This window comes from Pseudophryne corroboree, chromosome 4 (assembly GCF_028390025.1).
Source record: "Pseudophryne corroboree isolate aPseCor3 chromosome 4, aPseCor3.hap2, whole genome shotgun sequence".
Lineage (NCBI taxonomy): Eukaryota > Metazoa > Chordata > Amphibia > Anura > Myobatrachidae > Pseudophryne > Pseudophryne corroboree.
In genome coordinates this window covers 87047927-87067629 of record NC_086447.1, presented here as the reverse complement: position 1 = coordinate 87067629, position 19703 = coordinate 87047927, and the positions used below count along the sequence as shown (strand labels likewise).

At 45.6% G+C, this 19703-nt stretch overlaps 1 protein-coding gene across 1 annotated transcript in view; it reads left to right on the top strand.

The window, feature by feature from the left end:
- The window catches only part of LOC134910843 (adhesion G-protein coupled receptor F1-like), a 169462-nt gene that overhangs the window by 9052 nt on the left and 140707 nt on the right, over nucleotides 1–19703 (top strand). The window contains exons 3-4 of the mRNA XM_063919227.1: nucleotides 11010–11052; nucleotides 14272–14451. Coding sequence (XP_063775297.1) covers nucleotides 11010–11052; nucleotides 14272–14451 — 223 coding nt within the window. The remainder of the gene's footprint in view (nucleotides 1–11009; nucleotides 11053–14271; nucleotides 14452–19703) is intronic.

Below are 19703 nucleotides of genomic sequence, written 5' to 3'. Positions count from 1 at the left end.
CTTTATACGCCTTCCTCCCGCATATGAAATATGCATCATCGGGGAGAACATATGGGACGGAGTAGGACATTACCATATTACACATCTTCCATGTGAACTCTCCTAACCCTAATTCTCCCATCTGTTTAGTACACCTATCAGTTTGTACGATCTGTGCACTGTATCCTAGAGATACCTCTCCAACTCTCGTGATCCTATTTCCTAGGGTATACCTATATCGGAAAGATTTTTCCTTACCGGCTATGTGGCGTATAAGCTCTGTATCTGTTGGCATTCTATCTGCTCTATATGAAAAGGTCATGGTTTGGTTACTCCATGACGCTTCCCAATTTCCCGGCTTTCGGGGATTGGAAATGTTAAAACATAATAGGGACCTATCCACATGGTATTGGTGGAGCTTCAAACTAGGAGGGCTGGAGATATTAAACCTCCTGTCCACCGGTCTCCCACCCTTTAGCTCAAGTACCTCCCCTATCGTTAAAGGAAATGGTACTAGTCCTGATTTGCTATGACCTTGAGGTACTTGAGAGCATACCCAACAATCTGTTTGATTTAACACGCTACCCACTAAAGAGTGATAGTCACTCAATGGATGCCGGTCCATATGGATATTAAAACTGGATTGGCATTTCTTAATGCACCCATCCTCCACTACGTTGTTACAGAGCCTACAGATACAGTTTTCTTCAGCTAACAATCCTTAAAAGAAAAATGTTTACAAATAACATGGCTAGATCGTTTCTGGTACTCGCCTTTTGCTTGGTGGTTGTATTGCTATTGGAAATTTACACCTCCGTCTCTCAGTCATCGGGACCTTTCTGGATCCTTTCTCGACCTCACTGGTACTCTCGCCGGAACAGACTGCTCTGGTCAACATCATGGTCAACAGGAAAATCCATATCACAGTCTCTTGGGGCAAGTCCATCTTACAGGAGGAGAAAAGAAGAAATTTGTAATGGGGGTACAGAAAAACAGTTTGAGGGGGAGAGAAACTTGTTACGATAATTAAGTTCTCTAGTCTTGTTGTTCTTCTTGTTCTGCTGTCATCTCAAAAAGGTGCTGTCTCTCAGTCTTCCAAACGAACATTCCGGTGATGCAATATTCCCTCCAAACCAGCGATCTTTCTGTAAGGAGCAAAAAAAATCTTGCATTACCATTTGTCTAACTGAGGTGTGACATACCGTCTTTAAAACATAAAACATGAGTGAGAAGAGGGAGAGGAAAAAAAACAAAAGAGAGAGAGAACAATTCATATATGTATATATAACATAACACATCAATAAACAACAGAAAAGAAAAAAAAAAAAAGAAACATTTTTCAAACATAAACATTTTCTAAAACATTGTCAGATCATCAGGCTGTCATATCTACATGTCCAATGGTTTCCTTGCGCAGTCCCTCCCCCCAGCACTTCCATATTCCATTGTCTGTATCTGGCCAGAATACATTGGTGCGGATAGGTCATGCTGGGGTTTGGTAGACTTCTGCAAAGACCAAGTATATATGCAATGTTTGAATCCTACCAATAATCGTCAGAGATGGGGAGAGAGAAAAAAGAAACATTTCACAGATACATTTACAACGTTTCACCCGGTCATTCCTGTGTCTTCAGGGAATGACCTCCCAATTTATTAACTATAACCTCAGGCTTACCATCAGTCCTAATGATCACCTTTCCTGATTGCACATTATGGGTGTGGCTCAAAAAAATTTCTATATGATCCCTGTTTATAATTTTGTGTGTCATAACCCTGCTCATATCTTTGTCTAGGGGGTTTATGTGAATTTTGTCTACTTCCTGATCTGCAATCTCTTGCAAAATGACCTTCCTTTTGGCAGTTATAACACCTTGTCACCTTTGGCTTAACCACAGGGATCTGAGGCTTCTTTGTTTCCCTTCGCTTGATGCTGGTTTGCTCATGCCCAACAGCAGAGTCCCTTAATGCAGTTACTGATTTATCTCTCCAGTATGGATTGGTGATCTGTATCTTTGCTCTCAACACTTCCTTTAAACCATCCATTAGCACAGATACTGCTACTTCTCTGTGCGGTGCACTTGTTTTGATGTCTGTGATCCCAGTGTTCCTAGCCATTACTTGCAGTGCTCGATTGAAATAATTGGAAATACTTTCCCCTTCGTTTTGTCTTATGGAGAAGATTTTGTTCCACTCGACAATGGCGGGGAAATATATTTCTAACTGTCGGTTGATCTGCTTAATACATTCCTGATTGTGTTCCTCCGTACAAGGTGCCTCCGTGTCTAATTTACAATCAGCAATGAATTTTTCAGGGTCAACACTGGAGGGCAAACATGTCCTCAGCACTGCTCGCCACTCTTTGTTGGTGAGTTCTGTTGAGTTTCCTAGTTCTTTAACAAACCTTTGACATGCTACTAGATTTTTCCTAGGATCAGGAAATTCAGACATAATTGATCTCAATTCGGTCCGGGACCAGAGACAGCGCATTGCACTGTCCTTGACGGGAATGATTCCCTGATCGTCAGTCTTCCCATTGGGGACTGCGATCACCCTGACCGGATCAAACTCAACTACATCATATTGTGTTGATCTTACAATATGGGGTACATCTGTTTGTGCGTGATATAAAACATTGTACGTACCTGTGGACACGACCTCACCTGACCCTCCGTTAGGGGGTTTGATTATTGCCTTTACCGATTTGGTCGCGTCCACCTGGATGTCTTGTAGGATGGCTTCTGGAAGAGGTGCCGACATTGTTCTGGGCTCACTTTCTTGTTTGTATTCCTGAGGGAAGTTTGACATGGGGTGCAACTTGCATAGGTTAATAGTTGTACATTTAACAGTATTACAATTATCATTGTTACATTTATTACACTTATTCTTATCATCTATACTACTGTTGCTAAGAGCGTTTTTATTGTTCAACCTTGTGCTTTTCTCCGCAACCATAATCCTCTCCATTGCCATGTCTCTCCTCTCAAGATAAGAGTCAGATAAGTCAATTAAATCTCTTTGCAATTCACTTTCCTGTTGCCATAACTGCAAATAATCATAATGTTTGATTCGTCTCTTTGCTGGTTTAATAAGACCTATCCTTCTCCTTAAATTCATTAACACTTCTGTGCTGAAGCTACCTACTCTTGGGAATTTCTCCCCGTCATGTACTGTCATTCTCTCCCATTCATCACATAAAGCTTCTGTGTGACTTCCGTACTTTTCACACATTACGTACCTTGCCGACCCGACTGGTCGGTTTATAGAATCAACCCGAACCGAGGTTGATCGCCCCCTTCCTGAACAACTGGCCCCCATAATTTGCAGGTGTTACGGAACCTTACAAAAAAACCAAGATATTCACGATAGGTTGACGGTGAAGTTTACCGAGCACCTCACTCACTCGCCCACGCCGACCAATACGACCTGATCACACTGATATAGTGCTGGCGTACTCGACCCAGGGCCCCTATTAACCTTTGTTTACTGGAACATGTGAGTGTGATCCGCAGAGCATTAACCCTTTCCAGTAAAGGTGTGGTTGTCAGATAGTTCCTGAGTGACCAGCAAACTTCCCTTTTTGAAAAAATAAAAAATTACACAAATCACGTTAGAATGTACAAATAGCGTTTATGACCTTCGTACACAAATAGTACCGGTCAGGTTTACTAATGCACACAATTACGTGCGGTACAATCGTTCAGCACATAAGCAACTAATCTTATGTACGGAGCGACCAGCGGAATCGAAAATTGCGGCTGCGAATTCCTTCAGCAAGAGCTTGTATGGCCTATATGGGTGTTGCACCAACCCTTTTTTTTTTGGGTGTTGTGCCTGTGGACTCTATAGCGGACTTCCTTGTCTGCTGTACCTAGACCTCCTGGTCTGTTATGACCTCCTGGTCTGCTACAGTATGACCTCCTGGTCTGCTATACTCTAATGCTCAAATTTTATGTTTAACCAAGGATGCCTCCCTAGCCACCGTGCATGTCACTTACACGTATGTACCTCACGAGAACTCGATGATTTCTTTTGGTTCAATCCTCAAAATTGTAAAAACAAACACTCACTCACCACATATACACTTTTGTTTCTATTTCTATTTCTGCGCAGAAATTTCTCTTTAGACCAGATGTGTTACAAATTAGGAGAAGGATCTGTTAATTTAAATTTCGAATTTAAAATAGATTTGCGCTACTTATCGCCTGTTGCGCTATTTATCGCTTGTTGCGTTACTTAACAATCAACACTATCGTGTGACTTGAGTTACGTGGGCGTACCCAGACGCTCCGTTGCGTAATTTACGCTGCATGCATCGGCCTTTGCATACGCGAGTCTCTCCCTTTGTTAGAGACACGTGTACACCAGTCTTTGTCCACCGTAACACAACTAACACGTTTTATCAATGTAGATGATCCTTGATCATCTACCGCACACCACACCAATCTCTCCTTTTACCTTTAGGTAGAGCTGTGTGTATTTCTATACCTTAACTGTATTACCTTTACTCTTTAACTATGAAATAGCGGCAAATCTCTCTTAGTACGTTTATCAATTATACAATGGCAAACAGGAGAGTGATATATGAAAATACACGAATGAAAAGAAATGCAGATATGCGTGCGTGTGTACGCAAGACAGAAATAAACAGTTTTAAAAAGACACTGTCGTTTTGTTCTTACCTCCGGTCCCGGATTCCTTCAGCACCCTTTACTAAGCGAAGCAGACGCTTATCCAAACAGCACTACGAGGAATATGACCTCCCGCCCTTTGCTGCTGGATAATGTCTGCTGAAATTACCTAGTGCAGATATGTGAAGGACGGGCGAGCCGCCAATTGATAAAGCTAAATATTTATCTTATATAAAACCCTTTATGAGGTCTAAGAACACTGTACGCTATTCACGTATGGAGTACCGTAAGGGTACGCTCGTTGCGTAGCAATCGCTTAGCCGTAGTCGAGACGCTCAAGCGTCACGTTCGCTCACGGCCAAGAGATCACAGGCAGGCACGCTATTGGCTGCCGTCTATCGTAATGATTCGCTATAGCGTAGCGGACGCTCGGGACCACGAGGAGATCACCAGCGGCGCTGACGCTCACAATGTTAAACCTTTATATCTAAACCATAAACAGTATATTATGCAGTAAAACCTTAGTGTAGTGATAGAGTGTAAATGCAACACAGTATAACCTTATTAACTCAAATGCTGTTCGAGCGTCACCGATGCTCTGAGAATACTTAACACTATAAGAAATACACAGATACCGTGCTTAGGGTCTAACGCCTTATATATTATGAATGAAATACTTGCAAAAGAATTAACACAATACAAGTCATACACTACAATATAACATAGACTACCTAACCAGATAACTACACAGGAAATACAATACAATACAATTACGTTTTAAGGGAAAATAAGAGAGAAAGAGGAGAAGAGAGAGAGAGAGAAATGGCTCACAATAACAGTAAGAACAATATGATTGCGGAGAAACACTTACGCACAAGGGGAAACGATCGCATGCGCCTCGATATCCAGCTCCCAATTATCAGCAATGAGAACCGTTGAAGACAGTGAACTGGATATGGTCGGCTTGTCTATTTATGCCCCACACACAATACAATTCAATGGTCCCTACAATCTCATTGTTCATTGGACACAAGAATTCGGCTTCGCACTATAACAAAAGGTCATAGGTTGATTCATACAGGTGGGCTGTGGCTACTTCCAACTGTTTAGGTGGGTGGGATACTGGGTTTCCCGCCGCATGGCTAAGTAAGAGTAAATAATAGTAAATGGACATAAACTTCTTATGTCCATAACTATTCGCACGAGCGATTAATCCGCTCCAAACCAACACCGGAATATTGCTAATTAAATACTCTTCCGATGGGTACTAAACACCACTGTATGACCCCTGTTAGACCCTTCGTACAATACAAAGAGGGATCTCTCTGTCCAGGAACATGCTATATTAACTAAACTTTCAGAATCTATCAAAGGGACCATGATCTACAAAATACATTATATAGTGAAAATATGTAACGATTGAGTCGCACGCTACGATCACATAAACTCTACCGTAAATACGCATACCGTGCGCCTGCGGGTGCCCGCGACTGTGAGTATGCGCACGCACGGGAGAGCGTACGCATGCGCAGCGCGGACGTGTATGAGGTGCAAATATGGCAGTGTGTATAGAGATATTTTTCTGACTTTGACAGTTCCTTCAGCCAATCAGGAAGCGCCACGTCGTGGCACCCTCCTGATTGGCTGTGTGCTCCTGTAGTGTATGTCAGGCAGCACACGGCAGTGATACAATGTAGCGCCTATGCGCTCCATTGTAACCAATGGTGGGAACTTTGTGGTCAGCGGATGACCGAAAGTAACCTCACCGAGCCCGGGGCTGGTTTTGCTTAGGAGGGGGGACCCTACGCATTTTTTTTTGTCAAATTTAACACTTTCCCACCCCTTCCCACTGATAAACATGCACGGATCTCATGGATCCGTGCATGCCTATCAGAACACGGTAAAAAAAAGCAGGTCTGTTTTATTTTAGCACTTTTTCACGATTGGTATTTTTTCACGGCAGTGTTTGGCTATTGTCGGCAGTGTTTGTGAATTACACTTTTTAGTAAATGACCGATTTCTACCAAATTACAGGCGGATTTGACCGATGGTGTATTCATTCGTATTTTTTTTCTTGGACTTCCAAAAAAATATGAATGCCCTCATCACTGCCGTGATTTGAGTTTAGTAAATTCCCGAGATGACACTTTGAAGAAAAAACACCATCTCGGTCAAAATCGGGACCTTAGTAAATATACCCCACAGTTTCATTCAGCTTGTTATTTAGGGGTCTATTTACTAAGCCTTAGATGGAGATAAAGGGGCTTTTTCAGACCTGATCGCTGCTGTGCGTGTTTGCACAGCAGCGATCAGGTCTGAAGTGTGCATGTGGCGGCGCCGCAGTGCGCCTGCGCATGGCAGACAGCCAGCGGTTGTCTTAGCCCCGCGATCGCCTCTGTCTGATTGACAGGCAGAGGCAGTCGCTAGGCGGGAGGGGGTGGGCCGGCGGCGTTTGGCCACCGTTTTTTAAGGGGCACGGTCGGGGCAAAGCAGGTGTGCCCGGACCGTTGGGGGGCGGGCCGCTGCGTGATGTCACACGCAGCCACTGCGACCCGGGCAGCGACGAGTAGCTCCTGCCAGCGCGCAGGAGCTGCACTGGTGGGGAGCTACTCTACCAGTACAAAAGCGATGCTTTTGTACTTGCACGGCGGGGTAAGGCCTGACTAGCCCTATGCTGGGCGTCCCCCCGCATGTCAGGAAAGCTGATCATAGATGTGCTAAATTTAGCACATCTACGATCAGGTCTGAATTACCCCCAAAGTGCACAGAGATAAAGGCCCTCATTCCGAGTTGTTCGCTCTGTAAATTTCATCGCATCGCAGCGATTTTCCGCTTAGTGCGCATGCGCAATGTCCGCACTGCGACTGCGCCAAGTAAATTTGCTATGAAGTTAGGATTTTTACTCACGGCTTTTTCTTCGCTCAGGCGATCGTAGTGTGATTGACAGGAAATGGGTGTTTCTGGGCGGAAACAGGCCGTTTTATGGGCGTGTGGGAAAAAACGCTACCGTTTCCGGAAAAAACGCAGGAGTGGCTGGAGAAACGGAGGAGTGTCTGGGCGAACGCTGGGTGTGTTTGTGACGTCAAACCAGGAACGACAAGCACTGAACTGATCGCAGATGCCGAGTAAGTCTGAAGCTACTCAGAAACTGCTAAGAAGTTTGTATTCGCAAAATTGCGAATACGTCGTTCGCAATTTTAAGATGCTAAGATTCACTCCCAGTAGGCGGCGGCTTAGCGTGAGCAACTCTGCTAAAATCGCCTTGCGAGCGAACAACTCGGAATAACCTCCAAAGTACCAGCCAATCAGCTCCTACCTGTCATTTTTCAAACCCAGCCTGTGACATGGCAGTTAGACAGTGATTGGCTGGAACTTTATCTCCATCCAAGGCTTAGTAAATAGACTCCTTAGTCACCAATCACACAATGATGATAGCTTTATGAAACATAGGAGTAAATTTATTAAGATGGGAGTTGTATTTAAGATGGGATGTTGCCCATAGCAACCAGTCAGATTCCAGGTATTATCTTCTAGAAAGTGCTAGATAAATGAGAAGTAGAATCTGTTTGGTTGCTATGGGCAACATCCTATCTTAAATAGAACTCTCATGGGCCCTCATTCCGAGTTGTTCGCTCGCAAGGCGATTTTAGCAGAGTTACACACGCTAAGCCTCCGCCTACTGGGAGTGTATCTTAGCTTCTTAAAATTGCGAACGATGTATTCGCAATATTGCGATTACAAACTACTTAGCAGTTTCAGAGTAGCTTCAGACTTACTCGGCATCTGCGATCAGTTCAGTGCTTGTCGTTCCTGGTTTGACGTCACAAACACACCCAGCGTTCGCCCAGACACTCCTCCGTTTCTCCAGCCACTCCCGCGTTTTTTCCGGAAACGGTAGCGTTTTTATCCACACTCCCATAAAACGCCGTGTTTCCGCCCAGTAACACCCATTTCCTGTCAATCACACTACGATCGCCGGAGCGAAGAAAAAGCCGTGAGTAAAAATACTATCTTCATAGCAAAATTACTTGGCGCAGTCGCAGTGCGAACATTGCGCATGCGTACCAAGCAGAAAAACGCTGCGATGCGAAGAAAATTACCGAGCGAACGACTCGGAATGAGGGCCATTGTTAGTAAATGTACCCCACAGTATCAATCCAGCATGATTGTAACTCAGCCTGACTGAAATCCTTGTCCATACAGAGTAAATAATAGAACAGACACCGTCAGTGCTCTACTGCGGATGAAATAGAAACACCTCAATCTCCACATATAGGCCCTCATTCCGAGTTGTTCGCTCGCTGCCATTTTTCGCAGCACAGCGATCAAGTGAAAAAGCGGCAATTCTGCGCATGCGCATGGTACGCAGCGCGCATGCGCTAAGTACTTTCACACAAAAGTTTGTAGATTTACCCAAGCTCGAGCGACGTTTTTCAGTCGCTCGAGTGATCGTAGTATGATTGACAGGGAGTGGGTGTTTCTGGGCGGCAACTTTGCGTTTTCAGGGAGTATGCTAAAAAACGCAGGCGTGCCAGGCAAAAACGCAGGAGTGGCTGGAGAAACGGGGGAGTGGCTGGCGGAACGCAGGGCGTGTTTGTGACGTCAAACCAGGAACTAAACGGACCGAGCTGATCGCAATCTAGGAGTAGGTCTGGAGCTACTCAGAAACTGCAGCAAATTTTTTAGTAGCAATTCTGCTACTCTTTCGTTCGCACTTCTGCTAAGCTAAGATACACTCCCAGAGGGCGGCGGCCTAGCGTGTGCATTGCTGCTAAAAGCAGCTAGCGAGCGAACAACTCGGAATGAGGGCCATAGTGTTACTGATCCGCAAACACGTATTTCATATTCAGCTTAGTGATCAGCATGGACTTCAGAATCCAGTATTGCAGTCCGCAAAGAAGCTGATTAATTAAAAAGTCTGGCCAGACAATAAAAAGCAGGGCAATGATCTCACCGCTCTCCTTGCTCTTTCGTTGTATGCAATCTTCCCCGGCTGTTGGTGCTTATCCAACACCCGGGGAGGATCGCATACAATGAAAGAGAATTTTAAGTAAATAAGATAATATTGCAAAACCTAATTCCTGTGCGCTGTAACAAATTATTTTGTTTTGCTGTTACACCCTTCAAAGAAGAACCCTTGGGGAACCCTTGAGTTATCAGCTTCCTTCATACATTGGGGTGATATTTAATATTTGCGGCTATACCCCAAAATAGATCCCTTAGCCATGCAAATTGGGGCACACTAAGCCCTACTCCCGTCCTGCCCAAACTCAGCTCTCCCCAAAGCGCACACACTTTTTTGCAAAAACTGCACGTTTTCTCATAAGCTATGCCCCTTTAAAGTTTGTGATTTAGCACTGTCGCACCATAATTGTAAGTTAGGAGACATGTATATTAGTATATATACCAAAGGATGAGAACCTGGGTCAGTATATGCATATTCTTGGAGGCAGCAGGGTCAGGTGATATTGATAAAGCTATAAGTGAAAGAACCAAGATTACAATTATTATAGAGCGATGGATCCTACCTTTTTTAGAGGAGGGAGAGGAGAGTCCCGTGTCCCGGCTCCTGTGCAATGGAGTTGACAGGCATTGGGACTGGCGCATGTGCAAAAGCGGTGGATTTAGACAGTGCCCATGCGCAAATGCCCAGCTTCTATGGACTGCATCGGTTGCAGCCCATTGAAGCAGGAAGCCAGCTCTCTGCTAATCGCAGCCAGGTCTGGCAGTCCCGGAGGTAGGAAAAACCTCTCAGTGGGACTGCCTGTCACAGTGAAGCCAGTGAAGTCTCGGACTGCATCTGACACTGATCGGGATGGCGGACTTTACCTGGGAGGGCTGCAGTCCTGTGGCCCATAGGTAAAATCCACCACTGTAAAATACTGTATGAGCTACAGGAGCTAAAGGAGCCTATTTATTAAGCCCAATACGATATATTCTGTGTTACAATAATGTTGCAGATATGCTATTGTTCAGGCTCGGCTAGTTAACACCATCTATTGATAAAGGTCCTGTCCCAGATGCAAATAGGGTTCCCTTTAGGTCTCTCCACTTCCCCTGGCTCTCAAGCTCATGCATGGCTTTAGAACAGTAGGAGACAGAGAGATCTAAATGGATCACTCATCGTAAACTGTTCCATCAGGGGGGAAGGAGGGGGGCACGCAAAGATGAATAGCCCCAAAACCCATTCTGTCATCACCATAGATAGCGTCAATAATGACTGGTTAGATATTTAGCTCAACGACTATTTAGAAGTCCCATAGGGTGCTGCAGCTGACGTTATAGGTGAAGTAGTACATTTTTACAAAAGGTAAAAGTATTACATAAAGGATAATAATAATAATAATAATATTAATAATAATAATAATACTGTAATTCATCCTGTATTTCTTTTCCAAACAGGAAATAGGTTTTGTTAAACCGAGAGTCAGAAGACAGCTAGCAAGTAAGTAGTCTGACTATCCGACAGTATGGTCTTCATGAGGCTGCTCAGAAAATGTGTGATCTGGGAGGTAACACAATTCCAGAGATGGGGGGAAGCAATGGGATCCAGTCACATGATCGACTGTGCTGACATAGGTGGTCATTCCGAGTTGTTCGCTCGCTAGCTGCTTTTAGCAGCTTTGCACACGCTAAGCCGCCGCCTACTGGGAGTGAATCTTAGCATAGTAAAATTGCGAACGAAAGATTAGCAGAATTGCGAATAGACACTTCTTAGCAGTTTCTGAGTAGCTCCAGACTTACTCGGCAACTGCGATCAGTTCAGTCAGTTTCGTTCCTGGTTTGACGTCACAAACACACCCAGCGTTCGCCCAGACACTCCTCCGTTTCTCCAGCCACTCCCGCGTTTTTCCCAGAAACGGTAGCGTTTTTTCACACACACCCATAAAACGGCCAGTTTCCGCCCAGAAACACCCACTTCCTGTCAATCATATTACGATCACCAGAACGAAGAAAAAACCTCGTAATGCCGTGAGTAAAATACCTAACTGCATAGCAAATTTACTTGGCACAGTCGCACTGCGGACATTGCGCATGCGCATTAGCGACTAATCGCTCCGTTGCGAGAAAAAAATAACGAGCGAACAACTCGGAATGACCCCCATTATAATATTGAAACCACAATGTCAACATCTGGAAAAAAAAGTATTGAAAAATATACCCCTATTTTATTAACAAAAGCGCTGAAAAACTTAAATTGTCAAAATAAAATAAACTGATTAACTTTGCTGTCCTGATAGCAGGTTACAAGGATGCATTAAATCGCAACCACTGAGCAATGTGTGATCTCTCCACCACTTACCTGCTGGCAAATCAGGAGAAGCTGCAATCATTTCTTTCAACGGCAAAAATAGAGGAGAGAGGTCTTATCATTGCTTGTTAAATCGACCCCAGCTAATAATCTTACATTACAAGAGAAAGGGTACGTCGTCACTTGTAATACAGACTTCAAAGGCTGCATTGTCATTCAGGAAACATGCTGTGTATGGGAAACAAAATGTAGTCCAGCAATCCTAATACACAGTACAGCAGTGGTTCCCAAACTCAGGGCCGATCGCAATAGGCGATCCAACCCCAAAAATTACTAAGAGGGTGCAGGCGCATGCCCAGGGCCCACAAAAAATGCAAACACCTCTGCCTGTCAATCAGGCAGAGGCATTCGCAGGACGCCGGAGGGGGGAGGGGTGGTGGTGGTGGTAATGCTCCGTTTCCAAGGCAGAGACGGAGAGTTGTGGGGGCGGAGTCGGGGAAACGGGGGCAGTGTCATCCAATTGGGGGGCGTGACTGCGGCAGCTGCGTGACGTCACATGCAGCCACCACAATCAGAAAGATGGCGGCGGGCCTGCTGCAGGCGCAGCCAAGCTGCGCCGGCAGGAGGCAACCCTACTCTCTGCAATCAAGCAGAAATTACGGTACAGTCACAATCACTGCTTGGTCAGTGAGGGGGGGGGTTAGCATGCTGGGCGGCCTTACCCTGCAATGGGCGGCCCTCAGCATGTGAACACAAGGATTGCAAATTCTGTCCTCAAGGCACGCTAACAGACCAGGATTTAAGGATATACATGGCTACACACATATATAATTTAATCAAAATGACTAATTAAGTCACTTGTGCAAAATAATAGATATCCTCCTTATATCCTGGATCGATAGGGTAGCCTTGAAGGCCAAGTCTGACACCCATGCTCTTTAAAATGTAATTAATATACGATAACTCCTACACCTAAATGTAGGCATGCTTTGCTGTGCTATACGATGTTAGTGACTATGGGGCTAATTCTGAAATTGGAGCAAAGCAAAAAAAGGAGTAATTTTGCACCTTGGAAAAACCACGCTGCACTGCAGTTTGAGCATATGTAACATGTGCTGAGAGAGTTAAGGTGAGTACACACTAGACGATGTGCTCCATGAGCAACATTGCCTAGTGTGTCCCCTTCGCAGCCCGGGCCACCCGACGTGGGCTTACATACTGCGCAACATCGCACAGTGATGTCATGCTGCGGCCGGGCCGTGCATGCAGCTCTGGACGATGAGTCCAAAGTGATTGGCATGGCCGGCCGACACAGAGTATTGTTAACGGCCCGCGGGGCTGCACATTGTTTACAGCGTACACACTGGACAGTCTAGTAAACGACATCGCTCAGGAAGAGTCAAAATGAGCGACGTCGTTCACTATATTGACTAGTGTATACGGGCCTTTAGATTTGGGTGGGGTGTGTCCTGACTCAAATCTAAACTGCAGTATAACAATAAAGCTGCCCAGCATGTGTGGGCTACATGCAAAAGCAGCCAGTATTTACCCTGCATGCAAAAACAATACATGTATGTATTCCCCTTGCATTGCAATATGGTTTGTCCAGATGCACAGTTCCATGCTTAGTTTCTAACTCAGAAAATGGCTCTTTGTGTTCTACCAATTGGTTATTTATATGAAACAGTTCCCCCCCCCCCCCCCCCCCCCCCCCTGTTTTTACAGCTACGCAGAGCAGTTATCAGTTTGTGTCTTTCACAGACTTTATGATGGAAGGATATGATTATACTTTGGACGGAACTTTTTTAACGAGCTATGTAATATTACCTTACACATTAACCATCAATTCCTCTGTCAGTATGAGCATAGAACAGGTATCAATCACAACAGGTAAGACCTGCGAAATGCGTGAGAAAACCGGATGGGTGCACAGAGTTATTAGCAGTGAGATGGGCTGTGCTATAAACCACCATCCAGAGTCTATTTTAAATGGGTTCTCCACCCTCAGACAACTTTAGCACATGCCCTCCCACAACCTACAGATTTGCCTTATTGAATATCCTTGAACACAACAAAGGTCAGCCATGCTCTGCGCGTTTCACTAGCCACAGACAGTAGGATTCTGCTACACAGACCATGCACCAAACAGCAGAATGCCATCCAATATGGCCTTTTGTATGTGTGGACAAGTAAGACTCTGATGCTCTTGCCTGGGGTGCGGGCAGACTCGTGCTCTGTTGCTGCTCTGCGTTATATTCAAGGGTATTAAAAATAAATAACTTTTTAAAAAGTTTTAAAAAATTACATACAGTACAAGTTAACAAATGAAAGTATTAGTAATGTGCTGGTGGGAGCTGGTATTAATGCGGTAGAGATGGCTATCCCCAGTAATATGATCACATCTTCTCCTAGAGTGCTATGTGACTGATGCAGGAATGGCATGCACCTGCGCGGACGGATACAAGTGGAATATCACTGCATGTTATTCCTATGCTCCGTGTAGCAACACCTCCTCCTTCTGCTCCTGCCTGCTCGTGCCGGATAGCAACATTCCATCTTGTGAAATCCCTCAGAACACTTCGGACAAAAAAGGTGAGCAATGGTGTTACAGATACTGATGGGTTATTAGTAAATGCAGAGTTAGCGGATGTGCTGCAGATTTCACTAAGTATGCCCAGACAGTATCGGACAGGGGCATGAAGGGCCCCCCAGGTGAATGCAGCAGTTGGGGCCCATTTTGAAGGATGTGGGCAGCCCCCATAGAGACTTTGCCAGCCACTAGAGACCATGTAACTGACACTCTGATAGGCTCACAATGTACTGGTTAATATGAGTGCCCGGTCTGGAATATGACACTAGAGGAGGGGGCGGCCCTCAGGGGTTATTCTATGCTTAGGGAGATGATCTGTCTGAGGGCAGGGTGTAATTCTATACTAAGGGGAGATGATGATATATCTCAGGTGGAGGAAAGATCTGTACTGGGGAGATATGATCTGTCTGAGGGGGAGGGGAGTTATTTAGTGCTAAAGGGAGATGACCTGTCTGGGGGGGGGGGTTGCAGGGCCAGATTAACAATGGGGCAGAAAGAGCGGCAGCTCCAGGCCCTCCATGAAAATAGTCCCACAGCATCTGCTGGGCGCTGCTACATCAGCCGGCCATCTGATGCCCCTCTCCCTGATCACAGGTTACGAGCCCCCTCCCCCGCCCCGGAACAGTTACTCGAAGGCCCCACCACCGGACAGTGAGTCACCAAGATGATTTCATCCTCCGCTTGCCATAAAGTGTGTTTACTCCGCAGTTATGCTGCTAACTCCCCATGGGATGGACCTCGCATACACTGGTCTGTCACACAACCAGTCATCCTTTTCCTTCCCCTCCTCTCGCATGCCTTTTCCTTCTGCCGGGCTTGAGTCCCCTCCTCCCATAACTCCGCCTTCGACTTGATCCAGTACTCTGACACCCGGGAAAGGGGGGGATGAGCCTGCGGGGGTGCCGGGAAGGAGGAATGCCGGCAGCCATACCGTCCTGGGCCATGCAGCACACTCCCTCCCCAATGTTACAGGCAGCGCATGCACACTGTGGGGTAGGAAGAAGAGTGCGTGTTGCATGTTTCCTTACTGGCAAACTACAGGGAGTCAAAGAACACAGAAAAGAGATTCATACGCCAACTAATACAAACACAAAATAAGATCCGTTGTAACCTTCCACCAGAACACATATACAGCAATGAGAACTATATACATCACGGATCGGTCTATTCTACTGCTGCTTCTCCTGCGTGTCAGGGGTCTCCTGCCCTGCGGCATGGGATGTGGCTGCCACTCTGGACAGGAAGGGGGTGCATGTTCTTATGTTATCTGATGGTGAGTAACAATGTTCCAAAAATAACCTCCCGCGATTGCACTAGGGCCTGATATATATGTGTGTGTGTATGTGTGTGAGTGTTTTGTGTATATATATATATATATATATATATATATAAAACATGCTCCGGGGTCTGGCACTCCATAGTTATGCAAATGACTTGCGCCGGTGCCCTCGCAAAACAAACAGGTAAATATATTCTCGGCGGCGCGGCACTCGGCTTCTTAGTAAAGAAAGACGGATAAGATCGGCTCATGATGAGCAGATCTTATCCGTCTTTCTTTACTAAGAAGTCGAGTGCCGCGCCGCCGAGAATATATATATATATATATATATATATATATATTATATATAGTCCTCCACTGGCGGCACTCCAAGGCTATAGAAAGATGACAACAGTCGGCTGTTTTGGGCAACGTTTCAGCGCCGTTCAGCGCTTTTATCAAGCCATTTACAAAATGCAATACACATACCGGTATTTAAGTGCTCCCTTCACCACGCCAGTAAGCTCCGCCCACTTCCGTATCCTGGTCACCATACAGACCGGCTCGGATTGCAGGGCTGTTGCCATAGTAACTGACAAATCACCACAGCTGTGTGCTACAGATATAAACAGATATACACACCATACATTAAAACACATCAGACAAGTAAAACAAGGAAATAAAAACAAGCAACATATGAAAACCGTCAGAAGTTACATCAAAACAAGTATTTAAACAATAAAGCTTATTAGGCATCTCAAAATCTTTCAAATGTAATACACAGTCGTATTGAATGTAACTAAACTGAAGGAACAACCATAGGATCTGAGTGTTATGTATAATAAAGTAACCTAAATGTTCCGAGTTGTACTGCACAGATGTTAATAGAATTAGAATTCAATTAAAGACCTGTAAGCCGAGTGTCTCATTTAGGCCTCGAGGAACCAAAGTGTCTAAACGTATTATCCACTCACATTCCCTCTGTAACAACTTCACAGATCTATCGCCACCCCTAATGAGCGGCGGCACATGGTCTATAATGCGATATCTCAGTGTAGACAAATTATGCTTCGCCTCAGCGAAATGGCGTGCAACCGGCTGAACACTCGACCCAGAAATCAACGCTGCCCTTATGGCAGCACGGTGTTGTGCCATGCGCTCACGGAAAGTGATTTCAGTCTTGCCTATATATACCTTTGCACATGGGCATGTGATGGCATAGACAACAAAACGGCTTGTGCATGTTAACCGATGTCTGATAATTTCTGACCCGTAAAAGGATGATGGAAACTAGGGCCCGTCTGTAAGAACCCACAGGTGGTGCAATTTGGGCACCTAAAACAACCATTCTTAGGTTTACCTAGAAAGCTCCCACCCGTGGGTTTGTTCATACATGATACGTCATTACGTACCAGGTAATCCCTGAGGTTCTTCCCTCTTTTATAGCAAATCATTAATGATTTGTGGTGAAGTGCCGGGAGATTTTTGTCTGATTGTACTACTGGCCACAATGCTTTCGCTCTCTTATTAATGAAAGGACTCATATGGGTGTATCGATTACTCCACATATGTCGTTTAGAACAAACTTTTTCTTGGGCCCCAACAATGCATCAGATGATACAGCTAAGGCCTTGGCTTTCGCCTTTAACAAAACATCAACTCCATAACCTCTTTTTTGGAATTTCAAAAACATAGGGGTAAATTTACTAACATTCGTAATTTTCGGAAAAAGGTCAAAGTTCAATCACGAATGACATCGAAAGTGTAAAACTGCAACTTTTTGAATTTATTACGACTAATTTACTAAGCTGTCCTATTCGGGTTTTTCTTTTCTTCCGATGTCGATGTCATTCGTGTTTTTTTTTTTGTTTTTTACGGCAGTGATTAGCAAAACACTGCCGACTTTTTTACAATTAATCTCGGCCGGATCTGTGTGATCCGTGCTGGGGTTCATTTTTTTTTTTTTTTTGTAATTAAACACTGTAAAATCTAAAAAAAAAATTGCGTGGGGTCCCCCCTCCTAAGCATAACCAGCCTCGGGCTCTTTGAGCCGATCCTGGTTGCAAAAATATGGGGGGGAAAATGACAGGGGTTCCCCCATATTTAAGCAACCAGCATCGGGCTCTGCGCCTGGTCCTGGTTCCAAAAATACGGGGGACAAAAAGAGTAGGGGTCCCCCGTATTTTTAAAACCAGCACCGGGCTCCACTAGCTGGACAGATAATGCCACAGCCGGGGGTCACTTTTATATAGTGCCCTGCGGCCGTGGCATCAAAAATCCAACTAGTCACCCCTGGCCGGGGTACCCTGGGGGAGTGGGGACCCCTTCAAGCAAGGGGTCCCCCCCCCCAGCCACCCAAGGGCCAGGGGTGAAGCCCGAGGCTGTCCCCCCCCCATCCAATGGGCTGCGGATGGGGGGGCTGATAGCCTTTGATGTAAATGAAAAGATATTGTTTTTAGTAGCAGTACTACAAGTCCCAGCAAGCCTCCCCCGCATGCTGGTACTTGGAGAACCACAAGTACCAGCATGCGGCGGAAAAACGGGCCCGCTGGTACCTGTAGTACTACCACTAAAAAAATACCCAAAAAAACACAAGACACACACACCTTGAAAGTATAATTTTATTACATACATACACACAAACATACATACATACTTACCTATGTTCCCACGCAGGTCGGTCCACTTGTCCAGTAGAATCCAAGGGTACCTGTTGAATAAATTATACTCACGAGATCCAGGGGCCCAGGGTCCTCGTCGCATCCATTTATAATCCAGGTACTTGAATAAAAAAACAAAACGCAGAGCCGAGCCACGAACTGAAAGGGGACCCATGTTTTCACATGGGTCACCTTTCCCCGAATGCCAGAAACCCACTCTGACTTCTGTCTAAGTGGGTTTCTTCAGCCAATCAGGGAGCGCCACGTTGTAGCACTCTCCTGATCGGCTGTGTGCTCCTGTCCTAACTGACAGGCAGCACACGGCAGTGTTACAATGTAGCGCCTATGCGCTACATTGTAACCAATGCTGGGAACTTTCTGCCCTGCGGTTGACCTAAAGTGACGTCACCGCTGAGCAGAAAGTTCCCAGCATTGGTTACAATGGAGCGCATAGGCGCTACATTGTAACACTGCCATGTGCCGCCTGTCACTCAGTACAGGAGCACACAGCCGATCAGGAGAGTGCTACAACGTGGCACTCCCTGATTGGCTGAAGAAACCCACTTAGACATCAGTCAGAGTGGGTTTCTGGCAGTCGGGAAAAGGGGATCCATGTGCAAACATGGGTCCCCTTTTAGTGCGTGGCTCGGGTGTCCGTTTTGTTATTTTTTTCAAGTACGTGGATTACACCTGGATTCCCCGAGGACCCTGGACCCCTGGATCTCGTGAGTATAATTTCTTCAACAGGTACCCCTTGGATTCTACTGGAGAAGAGGACCGACCTGCGTGGGAACATAAGGTAAGTATGTATGTGTGTGTATGTATGTAATAAAATTATACTTTCACGGTGTGTGTGTCTTGTGTTTTTTTTGGGTATTTTTTTAGTGGTAGTACTACAGGTACCAGCGGGCCCGTTTTTCCGCCGCATGCTGGTACTTGTGGTTCTCCAAGTACCAGCATGCGGGGGAGGCTTGCTGGGACTTGTAGTACTGCTACTAAAAACAATATCTTTTCTTTTACAACAAAGGCTATCAGCCCCCTCATCCGCAGCCCATTGGATGGGGGGGGGACAGCCTCGGGCTTCACCCCTGGCCCTTGGGTGGCTGGGGGGGGACCCCTTGATTGAAGGGGTCCCCACTCCCCCAGGGTACCCCGGCCAGGGGTGACTAGTTGGATTTTTGATGCCACGGCCGCAGGGCACTATATAAAAGTGACCCCCGGCTGTGGCATTATCTGTCCAGCTAGTGGAGCCCGGTGCTGGTTTTAAAAATACGGGGGACCCCTACTCTTTTTGTCCCCCGTATTTTTGGAACCAGGACCAGGCGCAGAGCCCGAT